This window comes from Stomoxys calcitrans, chromosome 1, assembly GCF_963082655.1.
Source record: "Stomoxys calcitrans chromosome 1, idStoCalc2.1, whole genome shotgun sequence".
NCBI lineage: Eukaryota > Metazoa > Arthropoda > Insecta > Diptera > Muscidae > Stomoxys > Stomoxys calcitrans.
This window is the reverse complement of record NC_081552.1, coordinates 183,337,875-183,359,438: the sequence shown is the minus strand read 5'-3', so window position 1 is coordinate 183,359,438 and position 21,564 is coordinate 183,337,875. Positions and strand designations below refer to the sequence as shown.

The 21,564-nt window shown below is 40.6% G+C and overlaps 1 protein-coding gene across 5 annotated transcripts in view; it reads right to left on the bottom strand.

Moving 5' to 3' along the window:
• Positions 1-12,475: 12,475 nt before the first annotated feature.
• LOC106084960 (protein furry) overlaps positions 12,476-21,564 on the bottom strand; it is a 470,149-nt gene continuing 461,060 nt past the window's right edge. For all 5 annotated transcript variants that reach the window (XM_059360195.1, XM_059360193.1, XM_059360196.1 and 2 more), the window contains 3 exons: positions 17,269-17,514; positions 16,824-17,187; positions 12,476-13,254 (listed from right to left, as the gene is read on the bottom strand). In XM_059360195.1, the coding sequence (XP_059216178.1) occupies positions 13,055-13,254; positions 16,824-17,187; positions 17,269-17,514 (810 nt within the window). In that variant the 3' untranslated portion in view covers positions 12,476-13,054. The remainder of the gene's footprint in view (positions 13,255-16,823; positions 17,188-17,268; positions 17,515-21,564) is intronic.

The window sequence follows — 21,564 nt, the reverse complement described above, 5'->3', positions numbered from 1 at the left end:
TTACTTCGCCAAAAGTGACTAAGGTCCTATCATCCCGTCTACCGGGGTTAGATAGTGACTTAACAGTAGACCACAGTTTGCCTTAACCGGTGCCTAAGTTACATTGCTCCAAGTGTTCCAGCCACAAATTCCGCTTATGTTCCTTGACTACCCTCTTTATTTCCAAATTCAGCACGCTGATTCTGGGGTTAGTGGGGTCCATACAACGAATCCCATTACGCTCGTCTGCGAGTACCACTGCCTGTGCCGGGCCATTGGGCAGCACTTGGAGTATTCGACCGGCTGGTATAAAGCGAACGGATGCTGCGTTAATGATGTCTCGGAATTTCCTCTCGATAACTAGCACATCGGAGCGGGTGGCAGTTCACTGAAGCGGCGATTGGTATACTCACTGAAGCCAGACCAATCGACCTTCTTCTGATTATGAAGTCGGGTGGTCGGTCGATGGTGAGAATTATGGGGAGGTGGTCAGGCCCCAAAGAGATGACAGCTTGCCAGTATACGTCACTCAGGAGAACAGGGAATGGAAATGTCAGGCGAGCTGCTACACCTCCTCGTAATCCTAGTTGGGCCATCCTCATTCACCGCGCAAAGCGTGGAGTTTTAAATCTGCTCTGCCAAAGCTATGCCACGCTGGTCGTTACCATGAAGTATGATGCGCATTAAACTCCCCTAGAACCAGATGGTTACGACCAGATAGTAACCCACTTATGTCAGGCTTGTAAACTTGGTCATTAATTGGGACACAGCTACTAACCGGCGGTATGTACACGTTGTATAGTTCTATCTCGGCAGTACTGAACCTTTCTGCTATCCCCATGCATTCCATGTAGGGGTCACTAGCACCAGGCGCATGCGAGATGGGTCTATATTGCACGAAATGGTGTATCACGACGGACAATCTCCCACCTCCATTCCTTGAGCGATCCTTACGTAGCACATTGTATCCGTGACAACTGTGCAAGCTGCAGGTGTTGGTCAGCTTTGTCTCCTGGATCACTGCAACCAATATATTCTTCCGACTTATAAAATCCACAATCTCATAGATCTTGCCACGGAAACCGTTGCAGTTTAGTTGCAAAAATGATACACTTCTCGGCACTGGCCTGGCAAAATTGAGGCTGGGATGCTGCCGTTGGGTATATTGCCGCATGGAAGAGGTCTGGGGGTCACACAGTTCGATAACGAGGACGCAGAAGGCGACGACGACGCTTGTGACCCACTGCTGGCTATGTTCGCACAGCACCTTGCAACATATCCAGTGTGACTATACTCCCGTAGTGAAGTGAGGCCAGAGCAAGATCGGAAATGTACCCACTCCATGAACGGTTACACCTCACCGACACCGACCGATGATGAAGGCGGTTCTGGCAAACCGAACAGAACCAGGGTCCGAGGTTCTTTTCAATCTCGGCACTGACCAGAAGCGTGCGGAGACAGCACTTCGGGATGTGCCACTCCTTGTACAACCGGCTGCCAGCCAGTAATGAGACTTGTTTATTTCAAGGCTGACTACTACTGAACCTTCAGAGCTTAGCGTCGAAAGAAGAAAAACATTTGGACTACTCTTTCCAAGAACACAAGCTCTGAGTCTCCCGTACCCTTAGGTAGTTTAACTCCCGGAGTTCTTAGACCACAAACCATTCCTCTACACATATTCATGGTTCCTGGATAAGAACCTCGTCAAATCTTAACTGATCTTGAATTTGGTTGAAATGTCTTCAAAAGCTTTTTCTATACAGATATGCGTGTAACGCACACATCTGTTATGAACTTTTGTGGAGACAATTTGTAATCCAACCCCTAGAAACTTTTCAATGAGATGTTCCATTCGATGGTAGGTATTAACAGTTTAGTTTAGTGATCTAGGTGTACATAAAGTTTCCATTCGACCTCAAGTAGTGATGGGTGTTTGAATAAGCGACTTTTTTCCTTTTGTTTTGCCTTACCTGTTTATTCTTCACTTAGTTTTTTATTTAATTTGTCTCAAAAGGACAACTACGTCCTATTAAAATGCTATATCATATGCCAAAAATTGAGAGTGTTTGGCAGTGTGTACACCTACATATGAACAAAACAAATAAAATTGACACATTACTCAGCAAATATTTGTTTATGGATAACAAAAGGAAATCTTGTTCCATTTTTCTTTGGAATATGCCACATAACCTCTTACATTTCATTGTTGGTCATTGTTGGAGAAAATGTCATGACCATTCTCTTTGTATTGTTTGTTTAGTACTAATCCAAGGTATACAGACCAGCATTCTTAAACTTACATTGGTGTGCTTAAATTCATGGAAAAGAATAACCAAACTAGTGATATGAATATGGGGTAAAGTTATTCTAATGTGGCCAATGAATGCCACGCCAGCATTGCTTACAGCCAAAGGCATAGTTGTTACAGTATTTATAATGGTCACATTCCAAAACCTACATTTGAACATCGCATGTGGATTCAACAAAAGTTGGTATTGTAATCTAAAGCTTCTTTCTACCTACCCACCTACATACATAGAAAAGAAGATGTGAGGTTTTATTATTATTTAATGAGTAACATAATTCCCACAAAATGATTTTCTTGGAAACTTCATCAATGTCATATTTTCACAGGAAATGTGGTAAAAATTGACATTTAATAGAGAGAGATTTTGTTGGATCTCACATAAGGTGACCGCATCAGCACAGCTGATGGAATTTGATATGTCAAGTCATTTTTGAATTTGCCTTATAAAAATTTAAACTTCAAAATAAATATTTTATAAATAAATTAGTGTGTTCTCTGCTGTTATGGTTCTTATACTTAGCTTAAATAATGATACGCGTCTAACAACCTCAATCGATATCAGCTTCACTCAGGGAACTTAGGTTCATTGTGTCGCCCCCGAAAAAGATTCAAGAAGCGCTGAAGAACACCGACAAAATTTACAGCAGTACGATGACATACATTAAAGATATTAGAATGAAGAAGTTAAGGAGCCAACATGCGTGACAATAATGGGGGCCATGCGGCCTGTTCTCCAAGTTCTCTCCAATCTGCCATTTGAAGCCCATATTGTAGTCAAGAATGACGAAAGGACTATATACCTGAAAATAATTAATGACTTGCCAGGACCCTTTTCAGCAGTGAGAGCGGTAGCTCTACTTCATCTAGAAAAGGTCCCCTGAACACACCCAGTTACCTCATATTGGTGAATAGCACCAAAGTTTTCTTTGGGGGGTTTATGTCAAGCCCATTGACCAATATTGGCATCGTAATGGCATTCCACCCTTTCAGCAGTCAGAGCGGTAACTCCACCTCATCTAGGAGAGGTCCGCTGAACACATCAAGTTACCTCATATTGGTGAATAGTAAGCCCATTGCCAATCTTGGTAGCATACTATATGAACTCTGACATCCACACACCATAATGAAAACGCCATCCTCGTAGCCAACAAACGTTAACCCCATCCTTTTCAAGTGTCCTATAAATTCCACAAATATCCAAGAGCCTTAAAAATGGGTACAAAAACCGTCCTTGTGGTGATTGAGCTCTAATCACAATAATCCTATTTGAGCCCTTTGCTCGTGGAACGGGTACAACCTTGTCCATCAACATCGTATGAGGATCCAGGAGGAATCCTCATTCCACCAAAGAGTGATGCATTTTCCACATGTGACATGTGGCCCCTGGTTATAATCGAGACACACGTCTATGAAGTTGGAATCAATCCCAGCCCAATTAGAATTGAGCCAGAACTACCCTGATCTACCGTGAAAGGATAAAGGCATTCACTTGGTAGCTATTTTATCGCTACAATAACCTAGTAAAAACTATTTAAACTTGCCGTCTTGGTGGTTTTGTGGGTAAAGGCTCTGGAGTAAATACAAATTTTAAACCTTTAAAAATTTTGTTTTTCTTTCATGACATTCAACAATTAAAACTTCTTTCTTCTTGCTCGGATTCAAGGCGTATTTAATAAGGTGGCCGCATTGGCGAATTGTTACAACAAAGCATCTTTTTTGGGACCTTGATATGTCAAAATTTGTAAACAGGGCGAAGAAAGTACGATTCACCCTGACATTTAAAATTTTCGGCAAATTTGCTTCAAACAATCAGAGCAAGAAGAAAGAAGTTTATTAATTTTTGAGTGTCAAGCAAGAAAACACATATTTAAAAATGTTCAAAATTCCAATAAGCTTCAGAGGCTTCAGCCACAAAACTGGCTGGAACATTGAGGTCTGATCTGTGTGGGTTTCATTGCTGTCACGAAAAAATTAGCTGCGAGATACCGTTCACAGGTTGAGGATAGTGGAATGCCACATACGGAGTAGCTGCAACGGCAGTCGCGGACAATCAACGGTATCGAGAGCAGAGTCTCAGAGAGAGGCCGGGCGGAGCCGACTCTTGCACAAATACTGAGTGCCTATGACGCTTGATATGATAAGGCGGATTATTGGCTACCCTCTTCGCGCGGCGATCGGTCCTTAGGACCGAAACGAATTTGCTCACCTATAGAACCTGACGAGGATTGCCACCTCCACATGAAAGTGTGGCTAAAACAACAACCCACAAAACCACTAAGATAACTAAGGAAGATAAGTTAGGAAGATAGGATCTAATCAAATAGGAAGATTGTGATTAGAGCTCAATCACCACAAGCAGGGATTGTGTGCACCCTTCTCTGCTCTTGGATATCTGTCGGATTTTCCGGTCATTTGAAATGTAGTATGCTGCCAAAATACTAGGTAATATGGTATGGTCAGGGGACCGCTGGACAGGAAATTTAAATTTAACTCTTATCCTATACACCTACAAGAGAGCCATTGGCAAAAATTGGGGGTTTAGACCGAGTGTTATGCATTGGGTATATACTGAAGTTGTTAGACCTGTAATGCTATATGGTGTTGTGGTCTGGTGAACGGCGCTTAAAAAGTACACCAACTGTTCAATACTCAACCGGATCCAAAGGATGGCTTGTTTGTGCATCACAGCTGCACTGAGGACGACACCTTCTGATGCACTGAATTTAATGCTACATCGTATTCCTCTGAACATTGTGGCTAGACAAATTGCTGCGTGAGGCCATGTTCAGACTACGGACACTGTGTTATCCTTAATACAATATTCGATGTTCCAGGCAGTGTGGATTACACCATACCTGAGCCGTTTTTTGATAAAAAGTACTGTAGCACTATTCCTGATAGAACCGATTGCAACAACGATATCCCTCGTAATATAAGTTACATAGGCTTCTATACGGATGGTTCCAAACTTAACGACCAGGTGGGCTTTGGGGTGTACTCTAAAGATCTAGAACTGGTCATATCGAAAATGTTACCCGACCACTGCAGTGTGCATCGAGCGGAGATCCTTGCAATTAAAGAAGTGGTGGAATGGCTAAGATACAATGTCATAACGACGATTGGTCTAAACATCTTCTCAGACAGCCAGGCAGCCATTAAATCCCTGGCGAACGTATTTCTGAAAACAAAAACCGCCCTCGACTGTCGCAGATCTCTCAACGAGATGACATTTTAAAATTTACCTGTTCTGGGTGCCGGGCCACAGAGATATCCCAGGGAACTGTAAAGCGGGCGAGCTTGCGAGACTAGGAACTACCCTACACATTCCAGGGAAACTGAAAACTGCTGAAACCTAGCGACATGTGAGCTAAATTTTCAGGACCAGGCCCGAAGGGCAACGAAAGATAAATGGTCACAAAGAGGGGGCTGTGAGAATTCCAAAACTATGTGGCCTTATCTAGACTTGAACAGGTCTACCGCTTTGCCGTCATTGGCTAGAACAGACGTCTCAGCCATTGTGTCCGTCATGGCAGGTCATGGTCTAATCGGAAAACATGCTGACAAACTGAAGGTTGCCAGCAACGACTTTTGCAGAAGCTGTGAGGATATCGAAGAAGAAGAGACTATAGAATACCATCTGTGTGTGTGTGACCCAAACTAGCAGTCACCGCTTTAGCTCCACATTTCTCTAAGAACATGTCTGATTTAGCGGATGTGAACATTCGCAAGTTGTTGGGCTTTTTGAAGCGATCTGGATGGTTCAAAGGTAAGAACGAAAAGGCATTTTCTTTCTTCTGTTCCTGTGGTATCACAAAGGACCAAAACGTCTGAGTCTGATGGCAGACTGCCACTTAAACCTAACCTAATCTAATGTAAAAATTTAGGCTTCTAAGGGCTGAAGAAGTCAAATACGCGGATCGGTTTATATACCGAATCGGATCATACTTGGCATGGATGTTGGAAGTCATAACTCGAGGTGTTACAAACGGAGTGACTAGATTAGTATACTTTTTTCCTATGGTGGTGGGTGTAAACAATTGTGCTGACTTGTTCGTTGACACGTTTATTGAATTCGTCGACAATCAAATTTTATAACAATCTGCAAGACACGTCAGCAGATATGCCATATCGGTAACAAAATTCAAATTCTCTTAAAGAAGTCTTTAAAGACATTGTCTTGATTGACGTTTGGACTACTTGGGATATTAAGGAGATCATACAATAAACTGTTTCGTTCGTTTCAGACAAGTTAGTTTGGTATTGAATGTTTTGGAAACGTTCATTCCTATCGCTGCTGAGTTGAGTTTTCGTTTAAGTTTGAATCTTTCCCATAGTTCCCTCGAGAGTATCTTGCATGCAATGGGAAAGAGATTTATTCTCCTGTAGTTGTCACATCCTGAATTTTCTCCTTTATCCTTTCTTATACACAGGTATGCATAGTGCACCCATAGAAAAAATCAAGCACGGCGTTGGCGTGGCCACTCGTTCATAAAAGTGAATCAACACACAGATGTTTGTTATTAGATCAACAACAAATATTTATAAACCAACAACAGTTATGCTGAACAAAACGTCCACAGACGTTCACATTCTGACAACTTCTAGTGCACAGTTTATTTAAAGATCACAAAAAGATTTTGTGTGCCGATGAGTATCGAACCTGTTCCATCAATCTCATTGGGTGTTTACAAACGCCTTACCACATCGCACCACAGCCGGCTATACACATACAAGGTTTTAAGAGTCATTTAAACTTAACGTTGGTATACATACACGTTTCGAAGGGATGATGTCCACAACATTGCATGAATCAACAACACTTGTTCACAAAATCATTCACGCTTGTTGACAATATTTCCAACAGCGCCCGTGTATGATAATGGCAACGTTGTATTTGTTTATGCTGAAGTTCCACAATCATCGGGCGTGCGTTTTGCTAGCCAGATTGCGCAGACGAGCTGATGTATACACCTTATTAACGCGTCGCCTAAGGTCTTAAACAGTTCAGCTGGCAACCCATCCGATGCAGCAATTTTGACAATACTGCAATGAAAGCAGTTTTGTCGAAATACCCTAATGTATCTTTATCAACATACTCGTACAAAGGTAAGTACATTGGGCAAATAAAACTAAATGTAAATGTTTATGCAAACATTCAACACTGAAATATTTGAATGTGATGCATATGGGACGAGATGGGTGTCAAGTGTATAATTAACAATACTAACAAGGGCCAAAACGATTTAAATTAGAAAGGCAAACATTGCATGGCTGGAGCTAGTGAAATTAATTACGTGACATGGTAGTCCAATTAAAAGTTTTTACTGTCTCTGGAAATCATCGAAATTAACTGAGGATGAAAAAAATGTTTACTTGAACAACCAAATGTTGTGAATCTTGTTAGTTGTTCTTCTTTCATTGGTATCAAATGTATTACATGGACTGTGGATTTGACCTTCAGAAATTACATAAAGATATTAGATCTTAGATACTAAATATAATAAATACAAATGACTTACATTTTATATTTAAACCCATTCATTGCAATGCAAATGATTCTCCTTTTTGATTTTTGCAAAATTCAACACATTGGAAAAATTGCTACATTTATGTAAGGGGTTTGTCCAAATGATTTAAAGAAAATTTAGCAAACGTAGTCGAAAGAGTTAGTGTGCTTTTGCCAGACATACAAATTGGCAGGCGTGCCGGCATGAATAGTTGGAATCTAAAATATATATACATAGCGTCTTTGGATCTTATATCAAAAACTGGCTCACTGGGGTAGAGCAAAAATGTAACCAGGATCAGGAGTTGTTTGAATAATGTGGTTGATGATGGTTTTGGGCACATACCGTTTTGTCTTCCTTCTTGTCCATAAACATGCCGATGCATATGCCTTTTCAGTGTGTCGTCTTGGTTGTCGTCTTGGTTTAAAAAAAAACACAAATGGCAACCCTGTTATGATTTTGATCGATTCTTTGTGTTGTTCAGTTGCAGACAAGTTTTGAAACCAATCTGATTTATATTTTTTCACACCTATTTATTTCAAAAATTTTATTATAACATCGAATTCTTACATCTAGCATTGAGTACGATCTATTATTCTAAATTACAAAAATTCTTTTAAAACATATTGCATAATTTTGATGAATCTTAGACCGTCTGGCGCTGCAGAACTGCAGAGCACAGACCGGCCAATTGCTTTGTACGTTATCAACAAGGTTTCTTTGTCAGCACACCAAGTGCTCGAGCAAATGACTTGAGGATGTTGTATCTACTTTTGACATTATAGCAAATTGCTGTGGCATGTGAGGAGAATATGTATGAGCTGTCAAATGTTACAGCAAGTATTCTGGGACACTTGATGGTTGGAAGTGTTACTCCTTCGACCTTCACATTCAGCTTCCTATCCACTTCATGCATGTGTGAAGTGAACAATGTGGCTGAAGATTTGGTGGTAGATATCTTCAGATCTCTTGCAGTGAAAGAAGAGGCAACTTCGTTGAGGTAGGCGTTAAACCTTTCGCAGATGTCACCAAAGGCCTGATGCCATGATCGTACAATCCTCCGCATATAATACGATCTCAATGCCGCCTGGAGCGGATGGAATGAAGGATAAGCAGAGGTTAAACAGTGCCGGAGATTTCAACCCGCCTTGGGTAACTCCCTGTTTCACTCTACGGTGTGTTGACTTTTTATCTCTAAATTCCAGAAACGACTGGCCAACGCACAGATAATTCGTGACCCGGCGTCTCAGGCCTGGCTGGAGAGACGTATTGGTTGAATAATTTCAATAGGACCTGTGTCACGGGGACCGTCCTATCACATGGCCTGGTCTGATTGAAGCCTCGCCAAATTTGTGCGGTTATGGCATGCAAAGCTGCTGTTGTGCTATGCAGTCTTCGAAATCCGGCGAGTGGATATTCTCCAACGAGATTCAGGAGGAGTAGTCTCTCAAACATCTTGGCTAATCGTGTAGGTAGATCGGTATGTACGACTTTCCCTGCTCGGGCCCTTTCCAGGCTTCAGTAGAAGGATCACTCTGCCCATCTTCTAAATATCAGGTACCACAAGAGTGTTATGAGACAGGTTGAGGACAGCTGTAAGGTTCTCAGCTGTAGGTAGATCCCGGTTCATCAGCATCAGTGAATAGAGATTTCGTCGGACCCCAACGCCTGATGATCCGAATCCAAAGAAATGACGGCTTGCCAGGATACATCACTCAGGAGATCACAACCCGGCACGGAATAACTATGAGCATCACGCAGGATGGATACAAGAGCTCCAATCTGAGTGGTGTTCTTCGTTATCATGAGAAGCTTAGTTGGAAGCAATGATTGAAGTCTTCCAGATAAACCTCCACCGGAACGAGATAGTTACTCGCGCTCTGATGGAGAAAATCAGCAAGGGCAAGATTTATATTGCCTTAATTCAGGAGCCATTGACGACACGGAACAAGGTTTCTGGACTGAACCATATCAACTATCAATTATTCTATACTAAAACTGGTACTCAGCCAGGATTCACTAATAGTGAATCAGTGAATCCTGGTACTCAGCCAAGGAACTACGTTTTTTGTCATAAAAATTAAAATTATGTGTTTTCCCCAAAGTTGTCAACGCCGGATGCAATTTTCCTTTCGACTCTCCGACATCGCCACCCACGTCGGGGCTGCGATGGTTAGTGAGGAAAGCAAAACAGACAGGAAATGAGTTACTAATAGGGTGTGATGCGAACGCTTACCACATTTCGTGGGGTAGTACCAACATTTATAAGCGGGACCAAGCCCTGGCAGAATTATTGAATACTAACGACCTAATAACACTTAATATTGGTAATACCACTAACTTTGCCAATGGGATAAGGGAGAAGGTTTTAGATGTTCGGAAAATCTAATCGATGAGGTTAAGGTTTTGAAGGTTTCCATGGAGCACTCATTCTCTGACCATCACTACATTAGGTTAGGAAAAGCACGGCCAGCGCCGAATCCGATGAACTTTCGTAATAAGTTGAAAACCAACTGGCCAAAATTCGGAGGACTACTTAGAAAAAGACTTGGGCACGATAATGAAATAATTCAAGCTTAGAAGACAGGATTACGACAATGTCAACACTAGCATAATCTTTCGAAGACAGTTGTCCTCTTCGAGAAAGGAAATCAGCCCAAGAAAAACAATGAGAAAAACACGCTGAACTGATGTGTATTGTTATGTCGATTCCCTCTTTTAGATATCCGACCCATTGACAGATTAAGTGTGAGGCAGCCATTGCGGCTATGAGGCTTAAGGCGATGTGAGAATGGATTGAGGATGGGAGCAGCTCAAACCATCGCAGTATAAGCGAGACGACGGTAGGAAAGGGAAGGGAAGATGTTTCCGATCGGATACCTGAGATGACACTTGAGGTCGAGTGCTAGACACTGCTACCGGCACAGTCTTGGACTGACGGAACCCGTATAACATCATCTGAAAGATCATGTTACACGGATGGATCAAAGCTGGAGGATAGAGTGGGCCTTGGGGTCAACATTGAAAACCCACGGACTGAGATCTGTTTTAGACTGCCTGACCATAATACGGTTCTGCAGGCGGAGCTCCGGGTCATCACGAAGCGTGAGGTGGTGTGGTGCTAACGCGAGGACGTCTTTACGGACAGTAAACTGGCCATAAGGGTAATAACAAGCAGGACGGTAGAATCATCGAACAGTCTTGGAGTGTAGGTAGATAAACGCCTTCTCTGATGATGGCACCATCCGCATTGTTTGGGTGCCGGGCGGTAGCGGAGTAAGAGGGAATAAAAAAGCAGAGGTTTATTCGGAGTATGAAGAGCACACAACAAACCGATTACTGGCTTAGGTGCATGTTTATAGTGGCGTTGGGCGGATTAATATCCGCACCTTATTTTCAACCTTACCTAACCTAACTGGGAGCTACCGAGCGCGTCTACAGATTGCGGATAGTGAAATGCTCCATATGGAGTAGTTCCACATGCAATCGCGGAAAATCTGCTGTGTCGAGTGGAGAGTTTCAGTGAGAGGTCAGGTGGCACCGGCTCATGCTTCAATATTGAGTGCCTGGATGCTCAATACGACAAGGCGAGCTATTGGCGCCTTTAAATGGTCAATAGCCATCATGTTCCCGCGGCGATCGATCGTATAGACCGGAACTAGACTCCTCTGCTATAAGAGCTTGGCGAGGATAGGCCCCTCCACATACAAGTGTGGGTACAACAACAACAAGAGGAGATCAGGGGATGCAATGGAAATGTCTGACGAGCGGCTACAACTCTTCGTTATCCTAGTAAGGGCATCCTCATTCAACGCACAAAACGTGGAGTCTTCAATTTGCTTTGTCAAAGCTATGCGCCGCTAGTCGTTACTTAGGGGAGAATGCCACGTAACCTGGTGCGCACGTTCCCCTAGAACTAGTCGATTGTGGCCAGACAATAGGCCAGTAATGTCGGTCCTGTACACTTGGCCATTATCTGGCACACAACTACCAACCCGCGCATGTGCACATTGTATAGCTCTATCTCGGCAATACCGGACTTGACAGCTATCCCCATACATTCCCTGTAGGAATATTTAGCGCCAGGCACTGGCGAGATGAGACTGTACTGCATGTAATGTTTGTTGTTGTTGTAGCCACATTTTCATGTGGCGGTGGCGATTCTCGTTAAGCTCTTGTAGGTGAGCAAGCTCGGTCCAGTCCAAGGACCGATCTCCGCGGGAACAGCGTGGTTATATATTTAAAGGTCCCAAAAACACGCCTTGTCATATCGAGCTTCATAGGCACTCAGTATTTGTGAAAGAGCCGGTGTCGTCCGGCCTCTCATTGAGACTCTCCGTTCGATACCACTGATTGTTCGCGACTACCGTTGCAGCTACTTCGTATGGAGCATTCCACTACCCGCAACATGTGGACGCTTCCGTTAACTCACAGCTAAGCTTCTTGTGACAGCAATAAACACCACCAAATTGGAGCTCAATGTTCCATCCTGTGTGGTGCTCACAGCTATACCGTGCCGAGATGCATGGAATGGTGTATCACGAAGGCCAGTGATAACCTTATAAAGTGCATGGCAGGAGGAATTTTTGTTTTTTTATTGAGTTCAAAAATTGATTCTTGATTTCAAAGGAGGTAGATTCCAAAGACTTCCTACCAGCCAATAATGGTATTTTGTCGGTACTTTGTTTTAATGAATTTTATTCGCATAAGCATTTTACATGTGTTTTTGTGTTCGTTTGAATATGTGTGGTATGTCACTTATAAAATAGCCTAATATGAAATTTTTACGAAATACACTCGAAGGTAAGTATGTATTATGGTGTGTGTGTGTGTGTGTGTGTGCCGTATTTACGCTGTATGTAAGACATATAAGATACTATACAACATCTAATATGTTTAAAGTTTATATATGAATAGAAGATGATTAATGGAAATGTGTGCTAAACATTATGTGTTCTTTTGAAAAATGTCTTAAATAAATTATTTTTGAATTAATTCATTTGTCTCCTCTTCTAAGTAATTAATTTTTAAAATTTTACATAAACTTAGGTTTATAGATGATTCAATCAATTTTGCTAAACTTATCGCGTAAATGAGAGAGAAGTTTTTTTTCTGTCCGCTGGATGTCTAGAAATACTTGCAGCGAATGGGTTTGTATTTTTGATCAAAAATTAAAATTTACTTTGAAATTAGTTTTTCTTTCCTTTTAGTTTTGTTAAACTTCTTAAAAAATTACAAAGTTACCTTAAATTAGAGTTGTTTAGAGATTTGTTACTACATCACTTGATTCACCAACGCCACTACGGAAGGCCTGAGAGGAGCTGGAACCATGTGATTGCGAATAACTTTTCATGTTGATTTCCATGGTATTCAAAGCACTGGAGACATGATATAAATTCTCCGATAAAATGGCGTAGACCTCAAAGTGTTCTGAGTCCGATTTTGAGACGATAAATGCTTCTGCAAAGATGAGAAATAAAGGCATATATATTAAAAAAACTCGCAAGGAAAGGCAAAAGTCGGGCGGAACCGACTATATTATACCCTAAAGCTACGCTGCAATTATAAATTCGGACAATAGATATATGTAAATGGGAGTTATATCTAAATCTGTACCGACTATTTTCGAACAGATCGTTTGAAAATCTTTGTTATTACGGGCACATAAGTGCAAATCCAGCGACAAATGGGAGCTAAATCCAAATCTGAACCGATTTCGTTGAAGTCTTGCAGATAGGTTAAGATCAGTAACAAAACAATTCGTGCTAATTTTTTTCCAGATCGGTTTAAAATGTTAGTTATTTCGGCCATTTATGTGGAAATCGGGCGATACATATATATGGGAGCTATATACAAATCTGAACGATTTAGATGAAATCTTGCAGATAGGTTAAGATCAGTAACAAACCCATCCGTGGCAAATTTTGTGCAGATCGCTTGAAAATTTTAGTTGCTATGGCCAATTATGATGAAATCGGGCGATACATATGTTTGGGAGCTATATCTAAATCTAAACCAATTTTGATGAAATCGTGCAGATATGTATGTTAAGATCAGTAACAAACCAATCAGTGCCAAATTTTGTATAGATCGTTCGAAAATTGTAGTTAAAATGGCCATTTAAGTCCAAATCCGGCGATAAATATTATGGGAGCTATATCAAAATCTGTTAGGATCAGTAACAAAACAATCTGTGCAAAATTTCATGCATTTAAGTGCAAATCGGGCGATACGTATATATGGGAGATATATCTAAATCTGAAAAAATCAAAATCAATAGCGACCGTCCTTGAGCCAAAAAAGTAAAATGTGCAAAATTTCGTGACGATTGGCCAACAGATACGACCTCTACCTTACTACAAGAATACATGGATTCACAGATAGAGCTGGCAAACTATCGTTACTCGCAACATTCGATATTTTTAATAGTTTTAATAATAAATATCGATACTATCGTTGATTTCCCATCATCAACGATATTTCAAACTATAATAAGAAGTAATAAAAATCCAGGAGATCGATTTATAGAGAAGCAATAGCAATGCACAGACCAAATAAAAGCAGGGTTAATAAAGTCAGTTGGAAGTCATGAGTGAAATCATTGTACTAAATGTTAGTCTAATCGGGTGAAAATTGCGCCCTCTATAGGCGCTATGTATCTTAAAGAATACATTCAGTGTCGGATTGCTTATTATATCCACCACCGAAGGATGGGAGCATATTAATTTTGTCATTCCGTTTGCAACACATCGAAATATCCATTTCCGACCCTTTAAAGTATATATATTCTTGATCAGCGTAAAAATCTAAGACGATCTAGCCATGTCCATCCGTCTGTCAGTTGAAATCACGCTACAGTCCTTAAAAACAGAGATATTTTTTTTTGTCCATAAGCAGTTTATTAATTTATGAATAATCGATTTTGCTGAAATTTGGGATAGTGAGTTGCGTTAGGCCACTCGACATCCATCTTCAATTTGGCCGCGATCGGTTCAGATTTGGATACAGTTGTCATATAGACCGATCTCTCGATTTAAGGTTTTGTGCCCATGAAAGGCGCATTTATTATCGCATGTGTCCGAAATTTTGGACTGTGAGTTATGTTAGGCCCTTCAACATTATTCTTCTATTTGGCTCAGATCGGTCCAGATTTGGATATAGCTGCCATATAGACCGATCTCTCGATTTAAAGTCTTGGCCCCATAAAAGGCACATTTATAAACCATATTTCGATATAGCTGCTATCAGGGCATAAATTATCGTATTTCGCCGGATTATGACGAAAGGTGTATTACATATACACCCGTGGTGGTGGGTATCCAAAGTTTGTCCCGGCCGAACTTAACACTTTTTACTTGTTTTTGTTTAGTTTTGCAAAAAATTTAACTTTTGCGGTATTCAGCAAAAAAATTAAATATCTATAGTGACATCGACATTTTGCCAGCTCTACTCACAGACGGACAGACAAGCATGGCTAAATCGAATCAGAAAGTGATTCTGAGTCGATTGGTATACTTATCAATGCAGCGCTAAGGAGAGGAGCTATCCTTAGCGCTGCAAACAAATGAACAAACTTATAATACTCTGTACCACAGTGGTGGTTTAGGTTATAAAAAGAATAAAGTTCAACAGGGAAACCAAAAGTACAAAATTTAGTAAGAATTGTATTAGAAATTCCTTAAATTCATCAAAATTCGAATCCAAATCCGAGTGACTTTGCTATACCATTTTGTAAGAGCAATCCGACAAAGACAATAAAGAATCAATTCCATGGCAGCCGGTTATACGTACTGGATTGACCAGATGTAGTACTTCATCGGCAAGGGCTGCCACCTCAGTGTACATCACACTGCTACAAGAATAACACAATAGAGATTCGATTTGAGTATTTGGATAAATTTGGGGAAAGATACATAGCCCCATTTTGTGGTGTTGAAAAACAAATATGGATTTTTTTCCTTTTACCAATATAATTAAAATTTTCCTTGGATCCTTTAGTTTTTATAGCCTCCACCATTGGATGGGGGTATACTTATTTCGTAATATACGACTAAGACCCCATAAAGTATACATATTCGTGATCGTCCTGACATTTTAAGTCGATCTAGCCATGTCCGCCTGTCTGTCCGTCCGTCCGTCCAAATTGGTATAACTGAAAGCACGCTAACTTTCGAAGGAGTAAAGCTAGGCGCTTGAAATGTTGCACAAATACTTCTTATTAGTCTGGTTGATTAAGATTATAAATGGGCCAAATTGGCCTATGTTTTTTTTTATATAGCTGCCATATAAAGTAATCTTGGGTCTTGACTTCTTGAGCCTCTAGAGGGTGCAATTCTTATCCGATTTGGCTGAAATTGTGCACGTTGTGTTTTGGTCTCATTTCCAACAACTGTGCATAGTATGGTCCAAATCGGTTCATAAACTGATATAGCTGTTATATAAACCAATCTCCCGATTAGACTTCTTAAACTTCTAGACGGCGTAAATCTTATCCGATTGGGCTGAAATTTTGCACGTGGTGTTTTGGTATCATTTCCAACTGTGCTAAGTATGGTTTTTATCGGTTCATAACCTGATATAGCTGCCATATAAACCGCTCTCCCGATTAGACTTCTTGAGTTTCGAGAGGGCGCAATTCTTATCCAATTTGTTTGAATTTTGGCATAGGTCACTTTGGTATGACCATACTTATAACAACTGTTATAAGTATGGTATAAATCTGTTGACAACCTTATATAGCTCCCATGTAAACCGATCCCTCAATTTGACTTTCTGAATTTCTCGGGTGCACAATTATTACTCGATTTGTCTGAAATTTTGGAGCTGGTATTTTTTATGACTTCTAACAGCTGTGACAAGTACGGTCCATATCGTTCAAAAACTTGGTATTGCTTATATATATTCGAAAAGTCATTCAAAGAACTTGACACATGCGATCCATGGTGGATTGTATATAAGATTCGGCCTGGCCGAACTTAGCACGCTTTTACTTGTTTGTTTTTATTATGTGGCCCCAAAACAACACTTACCTTGTCTATCCTTCATAATACTTTGTGCATAGGCATTCAATATGATTGACATCTCATCATATTTCAGACGATTGTCCAAATTGGTATAACTGAAGATGGTCAAATTCAAATTTGACCCTGTCATTTGCGAAATACGCTTGTATTGGCGTACATGTGTTATGGCAGAAGACCATTTTTGAGCATTGATCAGTTCGTGGAGCGTTGTTTCAAACTCCTCGCTTGTCATGGGTATACCAGGCGATGGTGTGGGTGTGTGTTCACCCTCAGTTGAGGTGGAAGTCTCCAAGGTCTCCAAATCAGTTTCGCTGACGCTACGCACCAAAGCGTCTCTAACCAAAGCATAGAGGTCCGATATGTCATGTACCTGAATATTGTTTTTTTTTTTTTGTTAAAAAAAAGGACATGGAGAAAGGAACAATGTTCACATTATTAAGCTGCAACTTACATTTTCATTTTGTCTAAAGTGATTGACCACATTTGAACTAATTTTATGATTTGATTCGATTAACAGCAACAACTGGAACATCAATTTGTAGAGAGCACGACCCAAATCCAATACCACTTCTGTGGAGGCTGGATCAAAGGGCATATAGGGTATAGTTGAGTTTGAGGCTAAATCCAGGCCCGAAGCGGCTACGTCATTTTCACTGAACAGTGATAATTTGCAAGAAGTTTTTACAGAGTCCAAACACTAAATAATAAACCAAAAAAAAAAAAAAGTTTCTTAACTATAAGTTATTAAAATTTTTAATTCAAAATTAGCAAGTAACTAACAAAACACTTTATTTTTATGGAATTAAGAGCCTAAACTGGAAGATCGGTCTATATGACAAATTTATCTAAATATAGTCTGGCTTGAATCATATTCAGGTCGTATGACTGGAGGCTAAACACCGGGAAATCGGATAATAAAAGCTTTGTTTACCAGATTTAAATACTATGTCGGCAGACCGGCCTACGTGGCGGCTTTATGTAAATATAGTCCGATCTGAACCATATATGAGTCGGATGTCGGGAGGCTTCGAACAAATTTCAGGGAAATCGGACAAAAATGCAGCTTTTATGCTTCAGACCCTTAATCAGCAGATTGGTCTATAACACAGCTATATCCAAAAATGCTTCGATTTGGCCCGTTCAAGGACTTAACCTGCGTATAGCAAAAAGACGTATCTGTGCCAAATTTCAGCACAACATCCCAATTTTGAAGGTTATAGCGTGAATACGCTGCTCCTACACATGGCGGCATAATCCCGAATATTGACCTCAACTCGTTTTATGTTTGCCGTATCACCAGCCTGCGGTGAAGACCGTAACGATCTCGACGCCGGCGAGTTTTTAAGCGTCTCGAAGTTTGAATTTTCATTGTCCCTAAACACCGCATCCCACACTCAATCTACCCTGTTGAGTGCGTGTATCGTAAAGACGCTAATCTGGATAGATCTCGGTGTGAGGGGTTTTCTGAGACCTGAGCCTGCCAAGAAATTTCCAGCCACGTGTTTATGACAGAGGGTAGTTTTCGAATCTCCTCGAACTTTCGAATAGGAGCCCTACCACTGTCTTCCACCTACCTATATCATCCGGCTAACTTCCCACCTCCTACAGTACATCCATCTGGAGGTAGATATTAACAGAGACTTGCGGCTTCTTTCATTTATATGTTCTTCTACAGAACACTCTCGAATTGAGGGCAGAAATACCGAGATTCGAAATAGACTCCCAAATTTCGCTAGTTTATGTTTCTAAGTAAGTGATTTCACGTTGTGCAACTGTTCTCATCATGGAAAAGTCACTTTCCATGATTTCCCCAATCATTGAAAATGGGCTAAAACAGACCTCAGAGTGAACTCATTTTATTGGTGGACTACTCCAAGTCATTCAAGGCATTGGGCCGCGACAGAATCTCAACTCTGAAGTTGAATAATCCGGATCTACCTGAAGTCAAGTACGTTACAACTGTCCTCAACCTGTCTTTGAACACTCTTATAGTACCCTATATCAGAAGATGAGCCGAGTGACCCCACTACTGAAGCCTGGAATGGAACTGAGTAAGCGGAAGTCGTACTGACCAATCTCCATTCTCTCACCAGTAGCCAAGACACTTGAGGGACTACTTCTCCCGAGCCTCATTGGAGAATTTCCATTCGCCGAGCATCAGCGTGGATTTCGAAGACTGCATAGCACAACTGCTTTACATGCCATCACCACACACATTTGCGGTGGCTTCAATTAGACTAGGCCATGTGATAGGACGGTTCTCGTGGCACTGGGCCTATCGAAAGCATTTGATACCATCAGCCATGCCAAACCATCGCCAACACGTTCTTCCAGCCTGACCTGAAACGCTGGGTCGCCAATTACCTGTGTGGTCGCCAGTCATTTGTGGAATTTAGGGAGAAAAAGCCGTCGAATGAAAAAGGGAGTTCCCCAAGGTGGGGTGATATCTCCGGCACTGTTTAACCTCTACCAATTCTTTATTCCATCCCCTCCAGACGGCATAGAGATCGTCTCATATGCGGAGGATTGTACGATCATGGCATCAGTCCCCCCACCCATGATGACACCTGCGATAGGTTAAACATCTATCTCAACGAAATTGCTGCTAATTTCGCTGCAAGAGATTTGAAGATATCTGGCACCAAATCTTCAGCCACATTGTTCACGACATACACGCATGAGGTGAGGTGAGTTAGGGAGCTGAATGTGATGGCCGATGGAGAAATGATTTCAACCATCAAGTGTCTCAAAGTACTCGATGTCACATTTGGCAGCACTTGCACATGCCACAGCAATTTGAGATAAGGCCAAAGGTAGAAACTAGGTCCTCAAGTCAGCACTTGGAGTTCTGCCAAAGGTACCTTGTTGAGCAGTGTGGTCTCGTCAGCTATGTGACACGCACTGAAATAATATTCAGATCTGTCAGATTACCGCTCTTCGAACTGCCTTCATCAGAAGGCTAAAGAAATCATCTATACTCCTGTTGGAAACGTTTTAGGATACTTGAAATTCATAATGATTACAAATGTGCAAGGAATCTATTAACTTCCACCATTAAAGCAAAAAAAACTTGCTTAGTTTTAGCAGGAAATTTCAGGAGGCATTAAACACAAAAGGAACCTGGAGGCATATGAAGTCAATTGGAATAGCAGTTCATGATAAAGTGAATTTGGATGCAATTAATAAAAGCCTTTTAAATACATCTCTACCAAGGCCCAGTATTAACTTTTATGCGAATGTATTTAGTAATATTGACAATGATTTTACTCCGAATCAGCTTTTTGATTTCGCACACTTTGAACCATTTGACATCATCGATGCTGTAAAATCAATTAAACCCAATGCTGTAGGATCTGATCTAATTGATCCTAAATTTTTAAAAATAATATTTCGCCATATTCAGCCCTACATTTGTTATTTCTTTAACAATATTATATTAAGCAGCTGCTATCGACAATCCTGGAAACAGGCAAGAGTAGTCCCGGTACCGAAAAATAATCAAGAATTTAGACCTGTAGCCATACTTCCATATATTTCAAAGATATTTGAACACCTTTTGAACAAACGAATTTCGCAACATATTGCGGATAAATCACTTTTAACCAACCTCCAATCAGGATTCCGGCCGAAGTACAGTTGCACTACTGCACTTTTGAAAGTTGTTGAAGATATAAAAAGTAATATTGACCGCAACAAAATCACTTTTCCGGTTCTTTTAGATCATTCTAAGGCGTTTGATTCTGTTGACCCCAAAATTCTCTGTCTTAAACATTAACATTTTTTTTTAATTTTCCGAATCTTAAGCAAATCTGATTCATTCCTATCTTTCTAATCATAGCCAATCTGTATCTGTTGGAAATCGTAATTCTGTCCCACAAGGTTCAATATTAGGCCCTCTCCTTTATTCTTTGTACAGCAATGACCTTCACAAACAGTTGCAGAGTTGTAGTATATGCATATAAGCACGTCATCTAAGAAAATAAATGACCCCATAGTTCGTCTGAATAACGACCTTGACAGTATTAATGCGTCGCTGAATGCGAATGGCCTCCTATTGAATCCCTCGAATTGAAAATGCATAGCCATTTCCAGAAATCGCAGAATATTGCCGCAAAATCTTAACATTACAATCAATGGTTCGGCAATCGAACTGGTGACCTCAGCGAGTCATCTTGGTGTAGGTTTTGATGATAAATTTTCATGGGCGAGACGTATGGTGTATCAAGGACCTTATATTTGAGTCGCTCGTATACTCCCATAGAAATCAAAATGCTCTTGTCAAAAGCATATGTCCTGTCAAAACTTTTATATTCTTTTGAAATTTATTCAAATTGTGATACAGTTCTTAAAAATTAATTACATATTGTCTTTAATGATGTTTCTAGAAATGTTTCTGGTTTGCGTAGGAGATATCGGATATCGGACTTTGCATACCTTAAAATAATTTTCGCTGGCACTACAAAAAATAATATACACAAATAAGCCGTCTTATTTGTCTGCTATACTTCGTTATGCTAATTCTAGTAGAGGCAAGCAAGTGATTAAAATACGACACCAATATCGCATATCAGAGCAACAGTTTTCTACCAGTGCAATACGCCTCTGGAGTACTCTTTCCAATAATATCCAAACTTTAACGAAAAGCAGTTTTTTATACACATTGTTAAAATGGGGAAATGCATATGTACTTCAAATGTACTATTTAGTTATTTTATAGAATTTATAAACTTTTTTTCTCTTTTATTAA